This window comes from Arvicola amphibius, chromosome 1 (assembly GCF_903992535.2).
Source record: "Arvicola amphibius chromosome 1, mArvAmp1.2, whole genome shotgun sequence".
Taxonomy (NCBI): Eukaryota; Metazoa; Chordata; class Mammalia; order Rodentia; family Cricetidae; genus Arvicola; species Arvicola amphibius.
The window spans coordinates 3,774,581-3,790,152 of NC_052047.1; the positions used below are offsets into that span (position 1 = coordinate 3,774,581).

The 15,572-nt window shown below is 38.5% G+C and overlaps 1 protein-coding gene across 1 annotated transcript in view; it reads right to left on the reverse strand.

The window, feature by feature from the left end:
- Positions 1-480: 480 nt before the first annotated feature.
- LOC119824803 (ATP-binding cassette sub-family G member 3-like) overlaps positions 481-15,572 on the reverse strand; it is a 48,443-nt gene continuing 33,351 nt past the window's right edge. Inside the window, exons 13-17 of the mRNA XM_038345284.2 lie at positions 14,171-14,325; positions 4,062-4,151; positions 3,202-3,287; positions 935-1,107; positions 481-638 (exon numbers count right to left, since the gene is read on the reverse strand). Of these exons, the coding sequence (XP_038201212.2) occupies positions 481-638; positions 935-1,107; positions 3,202-3,287; positions 4,062-4,151; positions 14,171-14,325 (662 nt within the window). The remainder of the gene's footprint in view (positions 639-934; positions 1,108-3,201; positions 3,288-4,061; positions 4,152-14,170; positions 14,326-15,572) is intronic.

A 15,572-nucleotide genomic window follows, 5' to 3' on the forward strand; every position in this document is an offset into this window, starting at 1 on the left:
TTTTCTAGGACAAATTCTCCTTTCCCAGGTCAGAAAATTTGATTGACTGCCTCCATGATTATTATTGATGAGATGAACTAACTCGCAGTACTTAATAACATTAATCTGAGCCTAGAATTATTTAACTTATAATTTAATGTGTTGCATTTGTAAGCCTAAAAAAATAGTCATTGCTCAATTACAGTATGACAGAAAACAAAGAAAAAGAGTTTTAATTAATTACTTTACATAAAAGCTCCTTTTTATATTTGTAATATTATTTTGAAAAATTGACACTTCAACCATTCTCACTCATTCCCACCTTTCCGATTTCCCTTCCAACCCCTACAGGTGTCTCTCTCTACAAGTCCCTTTCCCACGTTTATATCATTGGGTTTTATCTTATGGCCTGCAGTGTTTAGCCAGGGTTGTCTGTGTGACCCTGGATTTTAGACTTTCCACAGAAACCTAGCTAGCTCTCCTGTGAGTATACCTGTGAAATCAAAGACTATCTCTCTCCCATAATATACCAATAGCTAATAGTTCAGCAGAATGGAGTATGGTCCTGTTGAGTCCCTCTCCAACCTTTGGTGTGCTGATGAGGGATCCAGTCTTGTGCAGGGAGCTGCAGATGTTGTGAGATGACCATGTTGCAAGGGCTGCATCATGCCCACAATAGAGCATTTCAAAGCATTCTTCTCATCTTCTGGCTCCTCTACCTTTTCTACCCATCTTCCACAAAGTTCTAAGGCTTAGAGGTCCTGGTATAGGTGTTCTGAGTAGGGTTAAACACTCAAGAATCACATACTCTGATACCTTGAACAACCATGAGTCTCTGCATTCACCACAGTTCATTACACTGAGAATCTTTTCTGGGTAATGCTGGGTGATGCATGTGTCCATGAGTGTAACTGTTTAGAAGACAGTTTGGAATCACTTCTCTTTAAACAACTACTGAAATTCCTTCGACAAGACCTAAGAACTTCTGCTTTCTTATATGGTAATAATTGCACATAGGTAAATGATAAGAGGATAATCATTATACAAGCTAAGGCCACGTGATTCTCCCAGAAGCCCCACGATGAGAGGTCAATGCCCTGGCTCATCAAGAATTCTTCTCCAGTACATCTGTAAGTCAACACACACAAAAATAACGTCAAAGCTTACTCAATACATTTACTATTCATTTCTTTTAAAAACTCAGTTTCAACACATCATTAAAAACTTCATCTAAATATTTAAATAGTTGTGGTACTGATATACTAAAAACTTTGTGATATATTATCAATCTAAACTACTTGAATCAGGTACCTTGGTTAATTTAAAAAACCATCCGAAGAGGTGTAGCTATCACATCTATTTAAAAGCATAGAGGAAGTAGGCTTAGTAAACTTGGACAAGTTTAGAGAGTCACACTAAGACCCAATTTTTTCAGCCTCTAAGGTGTCATTCATTTCTAAATCTACATCACTGCTCTCTCTTCAGAGGGCAAAGTCTCAGGTGAAGTACTTGTTTCTGCTGAAAGAGAAAACCCCATTTTCTTAAGGACACACACAGAGATCAAAGCTTTGTGCAATTCTGCTGGCTCAGCACACAATCACACAAAAGAACAATAGTCAAGTTCTAGACCTAGGACCAGAGGAGACTAAGGGTTTCTGAGAGGAGTCAGTCAATTGCTGTAAGCTCCTATACTAAGAGAGAGCAGTAACAACCTTGGATACTTAGGTATGGCACATGCCTAGGAGCCCAGGGTAGTGGTTGGAACACAGCAGGATGCAGAGGTCCTGACACAACTTAGAAAAACAGCTGCTGCTATAATTTCTAAACACACTATAATTATGGTCTGTGTATCTCTGTCCCTGTGTGTCTCCATCCCTGTGTGTCTCCATCTCTGTGTGTCTCCATCCCTGTGTGTCTATTTCTATGTATCTCTATCCCTGGGTATCTCCATCCCTGCGTATCTTCATCCCTGTGTGTCTCCATCTCTGTATGCCTCTATCCCTGTCTCCATCCCTGTGTGTCTCCACTCCTATGTTTCTCCATTCCCTTGTATCTAATAGGATTTAACAGTTCCCAAATCCACTAAAAGAGCCATTTTCTTCTTCCTCTTGAGAGGACAATCCTTTTGTGAGTACAAGATCTGTGGATGACCCTTCTCTGGTTGCACTTTACCCATCCCACCCTGGACAAGAAACCAGTAATGAATTTGTAGTACAAGGATGCCGGACCACACCAGGAGAGAGGAGATATGGAAAACAGGATATCCCCAATACTTGTTTTCTAATCAGTAATTCAAACTTAAATTTGGCTTACTATTATTCCTTATTATTTTAACATCCATAAGAGATCTAATGTAGCCGGGCGGTGGTGGCGCACGCCTTTAATCCCAGCACTCGGGAGGCAGAGGCAGGCGGATCTCTGAGTTCGAGGCCAGCCTGGTCTACAAGAGCTAGCTCCAGGACAGGCTCTAGAAACTACAGGGAAACCCTGTCTCGAAAAACCAAAAAAAAAAAAAGAGATCTAATGTATCAGCATATTCCTCTCTCGTATTTATATATCAAAATCAAATTAAAAAGAGCAATCGTAGAAACTGAATGTACTGTAACTTTAAAAAATACACTTGTTTTATTAAAAACTTCTGTTACTATTTTAGTGACTTTACACAAAAATGAGATTTCCTTCTCAACATACTGAAATATGTCTGCTTTATTACAAGGTATATCCTCTGGTAGGACATTTTACACACACACACACACACACACACACACACACACACACACACACTACCCTTTGTTTTCTCCAAGTTCTCTAGAGTGTGAGACAAAGGAAAGACCCTGAATGCTGCCAGGCAAAGAGCTCAGTCCTTCTGGCCCCTGCTGCCTGACATTCTTGGGCTCTGCTCACAAGTGCTATAGTCTACACATGTGGAAACTATATGCCCTTGTAAACTATCAGAGCAGCCTATGCCAAATTCAAATATTCTGAAACATGGAAACCAAACCCACAATCAAGACATCAAAACTATTTTTAAAAGCCTCAAAGAACTCTTTCTGCACATTATCTACACCATGGCAGTAGGAGGGAAACACAGCCATGTACATTGGTTACCATGCCTCACTCTAGGGAACCCACAGAAGACAGAGTTAATTCTGAAAGCATGGGTTTCCCCTTTATGGTGTGGAGCATTCTATGTCCCCATCGTGACACTGAACTCAAGCTTACATCATATAGTTGTGACATCTACTGAGTTCTGTTGTGTTATTTTCTAGACAGAAGTTTTGTCCCATGAATTCATTGTGCATCAAAGCCTATAAAACAAAGAGGGACACAGAAAGGCAAATAGTTTAGTATTTCCATAAGTTTCCACAGAATCAACCATCTATAAATTCAAGTTCAATCTTGACTGCAATTTGCAAAAATATTTTTAAATAAACAACCCCACCAAGTTCAGTCTGCCCAGTAAAGCAGTCTCCTCCCCCACACTCGGGAGACTTAGGATTGAAATGATGAAGTTTCCCAACTACTAAGAGGTGGACTCTCAACTAGATCACCTCAGGCACCTCTTTCTCTGCCTAGACCATAACCCAGAAAGCACTGTAGTTAAAATAATACTATTGCTTAATAGAAATAATATATTCTTGATTATTTTCATCAAAACCAGTTTTGATTATGGGAGTAAGAAAGTCTACTAAGACACACTTTACTGGAGAGAAAGCTTGGCAAAACCAGTATAGCTCTGGGTATCACTTTACTTCTTTCTTTTATTTTCCTGACATAAACCATATATCGCAGTCCCTGATCCTTTCCTTATCACAACTGTTTGCTTTTAATTGTATCATCTACCTTTCCCCTTTGCTCTGAGGTTTTTCTCACCATTTGTTTCTTTCAAATAAAACATGACTATGAAAAATCCCAGATGACTCACTTAAAACTAATAGGATAGTTCCCATCTTCTGCTCCTACATGAAAAATTCTTGGCAGTGATTGATTAAAGATTACAGCTGGGGAAAAGACTTGGTTGGGAATCATTTCAGTTGCTACAGTTGGAGAACCCAAATACGGTGACAGACAGGACAACTTACTGTAAACCCATAATGCGGAATGCTCAAGTATTGAATCCATGAGAGCCCAGGTATGAAGCTTCCAGAATACAGTGACTGACCTGAGAAGACCTGTGATGAACAAATCTATGAATTATAATCAGTCCAGTGACTAAGAATTCTAGACAAGATCCTCCCTCTTCAGGATCCCTTTATCCTTCTGACTGTTTCTTCTTAGATCAGATCTTAAAAAATTTCTTCAGTTAACTTTAAACAGAATTCTTCATGTTACAAACCAAAGTTCTTTGTGGTTGGTAAAAGAATGCCCCCCTCCTCTGTGGGTGTCAAGCCCTACAATATTATGTTACCTTTAAAATGGCACACAATCTATAAACATTCTTTATACTTTAAATACACCTACCATACATATTTAAAATCCTCTTAAGATTCCTTATAATATCTAATTTGTGTAGTTTATACAGCAGATTCAGGAGATGGCAATATTCAGAGTAGAAGAGCCATTTGTTTCCTATATTTTCAGTATGTGATTGATTTAATCTTTGACAATATGACAGGCCAACTGTAGTGACTGCTCTAGTAAAACTGCTACCTTCTAGGAACTCAAGCTAGAAGAACTCTATCTTGGCTCATTTTATATCACTCAAGCTAAATTCACTGGAGAGTAGGGGACCTCAATTAAGAAATGTTTCTAGGAAGCTCAGTCCTACCTCAACTTGATGTGCTGTGCTTCGTTCAAGCCCATGGGAGGCCAGCCCCTTTCTGAATGGAGATTGAGGAGGAGGGGATGAGGAAGGGGTAAATAGGACTCCCGGAGAACAGGGGGATAGGAGGTAAGGAAAACATTGGTTGGTATGTAAAATAAATAAAAAATGTTAATTAAATAAAATTAAATTTAAAAAGGAAATGTCACTATAAGATCATCCGTAGGTATGTCGTTTTAGAAGAAAGCAGACTGAGTGAGGAATTAGAACAAGCCAGTAAGCAGCACCCTTCCATGGACTCTGCATCAACTCCTGCCTACAGGATACTGCTGTTTGAGTTCCTATTCTTATTTCCTTCAGTGATGAACAGTAATATTGAAGTATAAGCCAAAATAACCATCCTCTCCAATTTGCCTTTTGGTCATGGTGTTTCATCACAGCAATAGAAACCTAATGTGGATAAGCACTGGTCATCATATACCCACTTCCACTTCCAAGGATCAGTAGGTCTTGTTACTTATAAGAGTTTGACTCTCTAGTCATGACTTTAGGAGTTTGAATTCAACTAAAATACCACCTTAAAACAACTGCAAGCCTAGAACTGATGATAATCCACACCATGTGGTAAACAGCAGCAGAAAAAGTGCCCAACCCCCCATTTAAAAATGCTACCAAAAGTCAAAATCACAACAGAGATGGCAGAAAGCACTGATGGGGATAAACAAGGGACAGCTCTGAAGTTCACATAAAATTTATTCTGTCTACTCTTAAGCACACTAGAATATGCACAACAATGATGGTGCATGCATGCATTCAGACTGCACCTGACCAAATGCCTGTACAGAAATACATTTGGCTTCATAACTGATTTTTAAAGTTCGATATAGAAACTTGATACAATAACCAATTGTGTTAATTCTTTTCCTGTGGCTCTGATAAAGCACCATGACAAACAGAAAAGTTGGAAACTTTCTATGTAAAAATTGCTGATATAATGGGGGGAGTGAGAGATATAATCTCATTCATCAAAAAGTAAAAAAAAAAAAGAGGGGGCATGGGGGAACCTGGAATAAATCTAACCAAATTAAATTTTTGTATAATAAAAATTTCAAGACACTGGAAAAAAAGAAATTAAAGATACTAGATGATAGACAGCCCATCTTTATTGATTGGGAGGATAAAAATTATAAAAATATACATCTACCAAAAGAGATCAACATGTTCAATGCAGTCCTCACCAAAATTCCAGTACAATTCTGAGAAACTGAAAAACAATAATAAATTTCACATGGAAGTAAAGAAGACCCAGGTTAGGGGAACAATCCTGAACAAAAACAATAAAACTGCCACAGATATCACCACCCATTGGTGAAAGAATCCATCCTTTTTTTGTGTGAGGAATAATTCATCTTCTGTTGATAAGAGGCTTTCAGTGGGTCTGTCTACCCATCTGGGAATAAGAGCAAGAGACTCCTGAAAAACTTTACCACCCTAAGTGCCCTTCTCTCATAAAGAAGATAACATGTCATTTTCTCTGTTAGGACCATGGTCCCTTTAAAAGGGAAAGGATACTTGATCCTGCGGACGTGCTGTGGGATGTCCTTCTGTACACTGTGAATGCTGCACTCATTGTTAATAATAGAGTGGATTGGCATGTAGGCAGGCAGGAAGTATGGGTGGGACAATTAAACTAAGGAGAGAAGAGAGTTGTGGGGTCAGGCAGATGCCAGCCATCCAACAAGGAAGTAAGCCATGTAAAAAATGAGGTAACAAGCCACCAACCACATGGCTACACATCAATAAGAATTATGGGTTCATTTAAGTGTAATAACTACCTAGTAATAAACCTGAGCTACTTGCCAAGCATTTATAGTTATTATAAGACTCTGACTTGTTAATTGGGAATTAGTAAGTGGAAGAGAACTATCTGTTTATATATGGCACCCAATATGGAGCCAATACATCCACATAAAGCCTGAAAAGGCTTTAAAAAGGATTCTAGATACACAAAAACAAAGTCAAAAACAGCTTCCTCAGCTTCCCAGTTGTGTTTCTCATGCAGGCTGTGGTACAAAGATGCCATGGTGTGTGGGCTTGAGCTACAGCATGGCAGATTCCGAGCACAGTACATAGAGGCCTCTCCAAGCCATGTAGCACACTGCATGGTGGACTTACCTTTTTCTCATACAGGCAAAAAGGGCTAAGAAACACTATAAAAACAGACTCAGACAGTAAGGCCATTTAAATGCATCACAGTATTTTTGAAAAGTGTGCATGGGCTTAAGAAAAGCAAAAGAGCATATTCATAAAATATATAGTTTAAAAATAAAGCTTTTAAAGAGAGAATAAATTTATATAAAAATAAGTCACATAGACACATAGAGATGGAAAATTACAGAGTCTGGATCCTGTATACTATTGTGCTGATTGTGAATTTTTTGAACGCTAACAAGCATATAACAGTTGCTGAGAAACATAGGATTGAAAAGACTGATAAAACACACCAGCCAAGACATGTTAAGAATGCCTTAACTTTAAAACAAAAGTCAAAAAATATATTTGTAAAATCGAAGGAGATGCTAGCCAGATGCAGAGAGAACAAGATGAGCAAACTCTACTGAGAAAAGATACCTCCATGTGGCAGAGCATATCACCACATCCCAACAGGAACACCAAAAATGTTAAAGGGTTTTAGGTCTAAGAAGCAGAATGCCAAGGCTTCCTTTACAGAAACTAGTCTACATTCCAGTCCATCAGCCTTAGCAGTCTGCCAATCACAACCTTAACAGTAGACCATAACTTCATGGTGATTCACAAATAATTAGAAATGTGTAAATTAACATGTAAGGGTTAGCTAGAAATACACCTAAGCTATTAGAAAGTGTTTTGATTAATGTAGTTTCTGTGTGATTATTCACATGTGGGCACCTGGAATGAGAAGGCAGTCTCCACCAACAATTCTTATAAAAGGATATGGTATTAAACTGACTTCTATAGCCTTGACCCTGACTGCCCCTGGAGAGTTGAGTGTCTGGGTTTCTGGCTGGAGGGTCCAATTCTGTGGACCCTAGCCCCTGGAGGCACGTTCCATGCCTCACCCCAAACATCAAACACCAGAGACCTTGAGTAGCCTCCCCATACGTGCAACCATCGTTCATGTCCACTGTATTTATGACCCCTGGAGCCTTCACCTTGACTACACCTGGAGAGGAGCCACAAGAACCTCATCAGTGATTACAAGAGATGGCCTCCACCTGCACGAGGAGGAAGAGTGCCCACCCAAGACACAGGCCCCACCTGCAACAATCAGAGGAAGAAAGAGCCCTTGAAGGAAGAGATGGGTAGGCACCAATGTAAGAATACATTCAACAACCATACTAGTGGTAAAGGAACACAGGGATGTCTTAACTCAGAAGAAGCAGAAGAAAACATCCTTAAATATAACATTATAAAGATGATAGAGACCTTTAAAGAAGAAATAAAAAATTACCTTAAGGAAATGTAGGGAAAAAATAAAATGTAAGAAATCAATAAATCTCTTAGATAAAACTGTGAAAAAAATCAATCAAACAGGTGAAGTAAACAGTTTAAACAGTTCAAGACTTGAAATAGAGACAGTAAAGAAAACACAAACTGAGGGAATTCTGGAAATGGAAATCTGAGCAAACAAACAGAAACTACAGATGCAAGGATAACCAACAGATTACAAGAGATGCAAGAGATAATCTCAGGAGTTGAAGATACGGTAAAGGAAATAGATTATCTGTGAAAGACAATGTTAAAGCCAACAAATCCTTAACATGAAACATCCAGGAAATCTGGGACATAATGAAAAGAACAAATCTAAGAATAATAGGGATATAAGGGGAATAACTCACTCAAGATCAAAGGAAATTAAAATATATTCAACAAAATGGTAGAAGAAAACTTTCTCAACCTAAAGAAGGATGTGCCTATGAAGGTACAAGAAATTTACTGAACACCAAATTGACTGGATAAAAAGTCATTGTATAATAATCAAAACATTAAACATATAGAATTTTAAAAAGTATTAACAGCTGCAAAGGAAAAAAAGCAGACCTATCAGAAGTACACCCGACTTCTCAATGTAAACTCTGAAAGCCAGATGTCCTGGACAGATGAGCTGCCAACACTAAAAGACCATGGATACAAGACCAGACTACTATATCCAGCAAAGCTCTCAATAACCAAAGAGGGAGAAAACAAGATATTCCATAACATAACCAGATTTAAGTGATACCCATACACCAATCCAGACTTATAGAGAGTACTAGAAGGAAACCTCCAGCCCAAGGAAATTAATTGCACCATGGAAACACAGGCAACAGATAACTTCTCACCTCACACCAGCAAACCCTAAAGAAGGGAAACACACAAACATTACCACTGAAAAATAATAGGAATTAATAATCACTGGTCATTAATATCTTTTAACATCAATGGATTCAATTCACCCATAAAAAGGGTAAAAACAGAAGCAGGATTGATCCTTCTGCTGCATACAATAAATATACCTAAACCTCAAAGACAGATATTACCCCAGAGTAAAGGGTTGGGAAAAAAAATTTCAACCAAATGGACCTATAAAATAAGTCTGTGTAGCTATCCTAATATCTAACAAAATAGACTTCAAACTAAAATAAACCAAAAGAAATGAAGAAAGACATTTCATATCATCACAGGAAAAATTTATCAAGATGAAGTGTCAATTCTGAACATCTATGCCCCAAATACAAGAACACAGACATATGTAAAAGAAACACTACTAAAGTTTAAATCTTCTATCAAAGCCCACACACTAATAGTAGGAGGCTTCAACACCCAACTCTCACCAATGGATGGGACTGCTAGACAGAAACTTAACAGAAATAAGAGGACTAACAGCTGTCAGGACTCATTTAGTAGAGATCTATAGAAAATTTCATCCAAACACAAAAGAATATATCTTCTTCTTATCACCTCATGGAACCTTTTCTAGAACTGACTACATACTCAGTAACAAAACAAACCTCAGCAGATACAAAACAATTAGAATGACCCCATGTATCTTATTGGATCTCCATGGCTTAAAGTTAGAACTAAAAAACAACACTAATTGCAGAAAGACTATAGACTCATGGAAATTGAACAATGCTCAACTGAATTACCCTTGGGTCAAGGAAGAAATAAAGAAAGAAATTAAATACTTCCTAGAATTCAACGAAAATAAATGCACAACATACCCAAACCTATGGGACACTATGAAAGCAGTGCTAAATAAAAGTTGACAGCACTAAGTGCCTATATAAAGAAAATCGAGGAAATCTCATTCTAGTGAGTTAACAGCACACCTGAAAGCTCTAAAATCAAAATAAGCAGACTTACCTGAAGGTGTAAGTCACAAACAATCCCACACCAGTTTGGGATTATGATCAATAGAATGGTTATATATTTGAAGGGGAAAAACTTACAGATCACCGTCCCAGACAACAGCCCTCTGCAGCAATCAGGAAGGGAGCCTAGTCGCCAGAAGCGGAGCCGGAAGCCAGAGAGTGAGTGGAGGGAAGTGGCCGCGTTTTTTTTAAAGAGAGAGACCACGCCCCAATGGGCTGGTATCTCAGCAGCTATTGGCTGAAGGAGCAGAAGGAGCTCCTGCAACACTTACCCAGGAGAAATTGACAATAAGAAATAGTCAAATTAATGGCTGAAATCAATAAAATATAAACAAAGAAAACAATTCAAAGAATCAATGAAACAAAGAGTTCATTCTTTGAGGAAATCAACATGACAGACAAATCTTTATCCATGCTAACCAAAAGGCACAGAATATCCAAATTAATAAAATCAGAAAAAGGGGAGAGACATAAAAACAGATGTTGGGGAATTCTAAAATCATTAGGTCATACTTCAAAACTTGTACTCCACAAAATTGGAAAATACAAAATAAATGGGCAATTTTCTGGCTAGGTTCCACATACCAAAATTAAATAAAGACCAGATAAACAATATAAGTAGATATATAACTCCTAAGGAAATAGAAGCAGTCATCAAAAGTCTCCTACCAAAAAATTTAGGGCCAAGTGGTTTCAGCACAGAATTCTACCAGAACTTCAATGAAGAGCTAATACCTATATTCCTCAAATTGTTCCATATAATAGAAACATAAGTAATATTGCCAAACTTTTTTATAAGGCAACAATTACCCTGATACCAAAACCACACAAAGACTCATCTAAGAAAGAGAATTAAAGATCAGTCTCACTCATGAACATTGATGCAAAAATACTCAACAAAATACTAACAAACAGAATCCCAAAACACATCAAAAAATCATCCACCATGATCAAGGTGGCTTCATCCCAGAGATGCAGGGATGGTTCAACATATGAAAATCTGTCAATGTAATCCACCATATAAATAAACAGAAAGAAAAAAACAAATAATCATCTCTCTAGATGCTGAAAAAGCCTTTGACAAAATCCAACACCCCTTTATGATAAATGTTTTGCAGAGATCATTAACACAAAGAACAAATCTAAACGCAATATACAGCAAACCGGCAGCCAACATCAAATTAAATGGAGAGAAACTCAAAGTAATCCCACTAAAATCAGGAACAAGACAAGGCTGTCAACTATCTCTATATCTATTCAATATAATACTCAAAGTTCTCACTAAAGCAGTAAGACAACAAAAGGGGATACAAATTGGAAAGGAAAAAAATCAAACTTTCACTACTTGCAGATGATATAATAGTATATAAAAATGTTCCCAAAATTCTACTAGGGAACTCCTGCAGCTGATAAACACCTTCAGTAATGTGTCAGAATACAAGATCAAATAAATAATCAATAGTTTTTCTATATGCAAATGATAAAAGAGCTGAGAAAGAAATTAGAGAAATATCACCATTCACATTAACCACAAAAAAAATAAATCTTGGGGTAACATTAACAAAACATGTTAAAGATCTACATGACAAGAACTTTAAGTCCTTGAAGGAAGAAATTGAAGAAGACATCAGAAAATGGCAAAATCTCCCATGCTCTTAGATAAGTAGGATTAATATAATAAAAGTGGCAATCTTACCAAAAGGAATTTACAGACTCAGTACAATCCCCATCAAAACCCCAACACAATTCTTCACAGATCTTGAAAGAACAATATTCAACTTCATATGGAAAAACAAAAACCCAGGATAGCCAAACAATTCTGTACAATAAAGAAACTTCTGGAGGCATCACCATCCCTGACTTCAAGGTCTAACATAGATCTATAGTAATGAAAACAACTTGATATTGGCATAAAAACAGAGAGTGGGACCAATGGAATAGAATTGAAGACCATGATATTAATCCTCACACCTTTGAACACGTGCTTCTTGACAAAGAAGCTAACATACAATGGAAAAAAGAAAGAATTTTCAACAAATGGTGCTGGCATAACTGGATGTCAACACATAGAAGAATGCAAATAGATCAATATCTATTTCCATGCACAAAACTCAATTCCAAATGGGTCAAAGACCTCAACATAGATCCAGCCACACTGAACCTTATTGAAGAGAAAGTGGGAAATAGACTTGAATCCATGAGCACACGAGACCACTTTCTAAATGTAACCCTAGTAGCACAATCACTGAAAGCAACAATTAATAAATGACACATCTTGAAACTGAGAAGCTTCTATAAGGCAAATAACACAGTCAACAAAACAAAATGGCAGCCTACAAGGTGGGAAAAGATCTTCACTCACCCCACATCAGATAGCGGTCTGATCTCCAAAATATATTTTAAAAAATCACAAGGAACTAGACATCCAAATACCAAACAATCCAATACAAAAATGAGGGTAGAGTTCTAAATAGAAAATTCTCAATAGAAAAATTGCAAATGGCCAAAAGACACTTAAGAAATTGTTCAGTACCCTTAGCCATCAGGGAAATACAAATCAAAATGACTCTGAGATATTATCTTACATCAGTCAGAATGACTGACATCAAAAATACCGATGATAGCTTATGCTGGAGAGGATGAGAAGTGGAATACTCCTATATTGTGGGTGAGAGTACAAACTTGTACAGTCACTTTAGAAATCAGTATGGCTGTTTCTTAGAAAATCGGGAATCATTCTACCTCAAGACCCAGCAATGCCACTCTTAGGTATATACCCAAAGACATTTGCTCAACCTTATTCATATCAGTATTATTTGTAATAGTCAGAATCTGGAAACAACCTAACTGTCTCTCAACTGAAGAATGGATGAAGAAGATGTGATATATTTACACAATGGAGTACTACTCTACATTTAAAAAAGTGACATCCTGAACTTTGCATGCAAATGGATGGAACTATTAAAAAAAATCCTGACTAAGGTAACTGAGACCCCAAAAGACAAATACAGTATGTACTCACTCACAAGTAGATATTATACATAAAGCAAAGGATAACCAGCCTATAGTTCAAAATCCCAAGAAAAGCTAAGTAACAGGAAGAATCCTAAGAGTGACATATGTGGATCCCCCTGGGAAGGGGAAATAGACAAGATCTTCTGAGAAAATTGGGAGCATGGCAGGGGAGAAGAGAGGGCAGAGTGGGGTGGAAGAAGGGGAAGGAGGAGAAGAACATTAGGGGATGGGATGGTTGAGTTGAAGGAAGGACAGAGCGGGAGAGCCATGAAAGAGATATCTTGATTGAGGGAGCCATCATGGGGTTAGAGAGAAACCTGGTACTGGGGAAATTCCCAGGAATCCATGACCCCAGCTAAGACTCCAAGCAATAGTGGAGAGGGTACCTGAACTGGCCTTCTCCTGTAATCAGAGTGATTACTACCTAATTGTTATTCTAGAACCTTCATCCAGCAACTGATGGAAGCAGATACAGAGATCCATAGCTAAGCACTGGGCTGAGCTTCTGAAGACCAGTTGAAGAGAGGGAGGAGCAATAATATGAGCAAAGGAGTCAAGACCATGACAGAGATACCCACAGAAACAGCGGACCTGAGCTAGTGGGAGTTCACTGACTCTGGACTGATAGTGGAGAACCTGCATAGGTCCAAACTAGGCCTTCTGGATGTAAATGACAGTTATGTGGCTTGGAAAATCTGTGGAGCCACTGGCAGTGGGACCAGCATTTATCCCTAGTGCTTGAAATGGCTTAGTGGAGCCCATTCTTTTTGGAGGGATACCTTGTACAGCCTAAATATAGGGAGGAATAGTCTTGGTCCTACCTCAAAGTGATGTGTCAGACTTTTTTGACTCTGCATGGGAAGCCTTACCCTCTCTGAGGAGTGGATAGGGTGGGGTGGGGGAAGATGGGAGAAGCAGGAGAACAGGAGTGGGAACTGGGATAGGGAAATAAACTGAAAAAGATCTTTTTTAAAATAGTAAATTAAAAAATATATAAAAGAAAAACACAATTCACACTCACCAGCATGAACACAAAGTAGAGGGTCACAAATAGAGTTGGGACAGCCACTGCATTCTCCCCTGCTTTGAAACACAGTGGCAGTGAGCTGGCCGAGTAAGCCAAGATCATGACAGTAAATATCATAGTGAAGAAACCCTTCACATCTGTGTTTACTCCTTAGAAAGAAAAAAAGTAGGGTCAGTTCATCACCTAAGTCAAAAGATTGTACATATTTCAAACAATGCAGTTTCTCGGTCACCCAACTTCTCTGCGTCTCTAACTGTGTCCTGATCATGTAGATGCTGGAAACAAAATTTGAGGTCTTTGGAGGAGCAGCATGTGCTCTTAACCAATGAGCCTCTCTCCAACTCCATCACATGGCTTTATTTTTACACCTGACACAAAATATATTTCCATACATCAGCTGTTCTCCTCTATACACAATTATGAGCAGTTTACAGGATCCTGACATGGAGAGCTACAGGCAACACAGCTGGCTAAAATTGTATCACATCCTCTCACAGGGGAATCAGCAATGCAATATGTTCATGTTCACATTCCCCTGTGCTCATTATAACTGCAGTAGTAATGAAACTGGGATCAGGGCTGTGCCAGCTCGTTGTTTTGTAAATTTAACATAAGCTAGGGTTATATGGCAAGAGGGAACCTCACTAAGAAAATGCTTCCTTTAGAGTGGCCTGTAGGCAAGCCTTTGGGGACATTTTCTTGATGGATGATTTAGTGGGAAGTTTTAGACAACTGTGGATGATGCCATCCCTGGGCAGGAGGTCCTGGATTCTATAAGAAGGCAGGCTGGGGAAGCCATTAGGAGCCAGTAAGCAGCACTCCTCCATGGACTCTGCTTCACTCCCTGCCCCCAGGTTCCTGCCCTGAGTTCCCGCCCTGACTTTCCTTCTTAGAGTACATTGAACTGTAAAATGAAATAAACCCTTTCCTCCACAAGTTGATTCTGGTCATGGTGTTTGTCACAGCTCTAGAAACCTACCAAGGCAAGGGTTAAACAACCGTGCAGTGATTTTAATATTGAGAGGATGGGAGGGTGCCTGCAACTTTAGTTTTCCTAGAAAATCACCATATAACTGCTTTGGAGGAAGGCGATGGGTTCCAAAACTGATTTGTAATCTTTATAGTGCTAATGTTATAAGACATACATAGTCCTGTGTTTTATAATAGTCACAAGGACACAGAGTCTGGGGGAGCTGAGTTCAATGCCTAATTGTTTTCAACGTTAATATTATGAATATAAAGGTGGGTATGGTACACATGTGTGTATGGGTATGCATGTGATATGATGTGCATGTGCCATAGTGTGCATGAGTCATGGTGTGCATGTGGTATGATGTGCATGTGCCGTGGTGTGCATGTGCCATGGTGTGCATGTGCCATGGTGTGCATGAGCCAT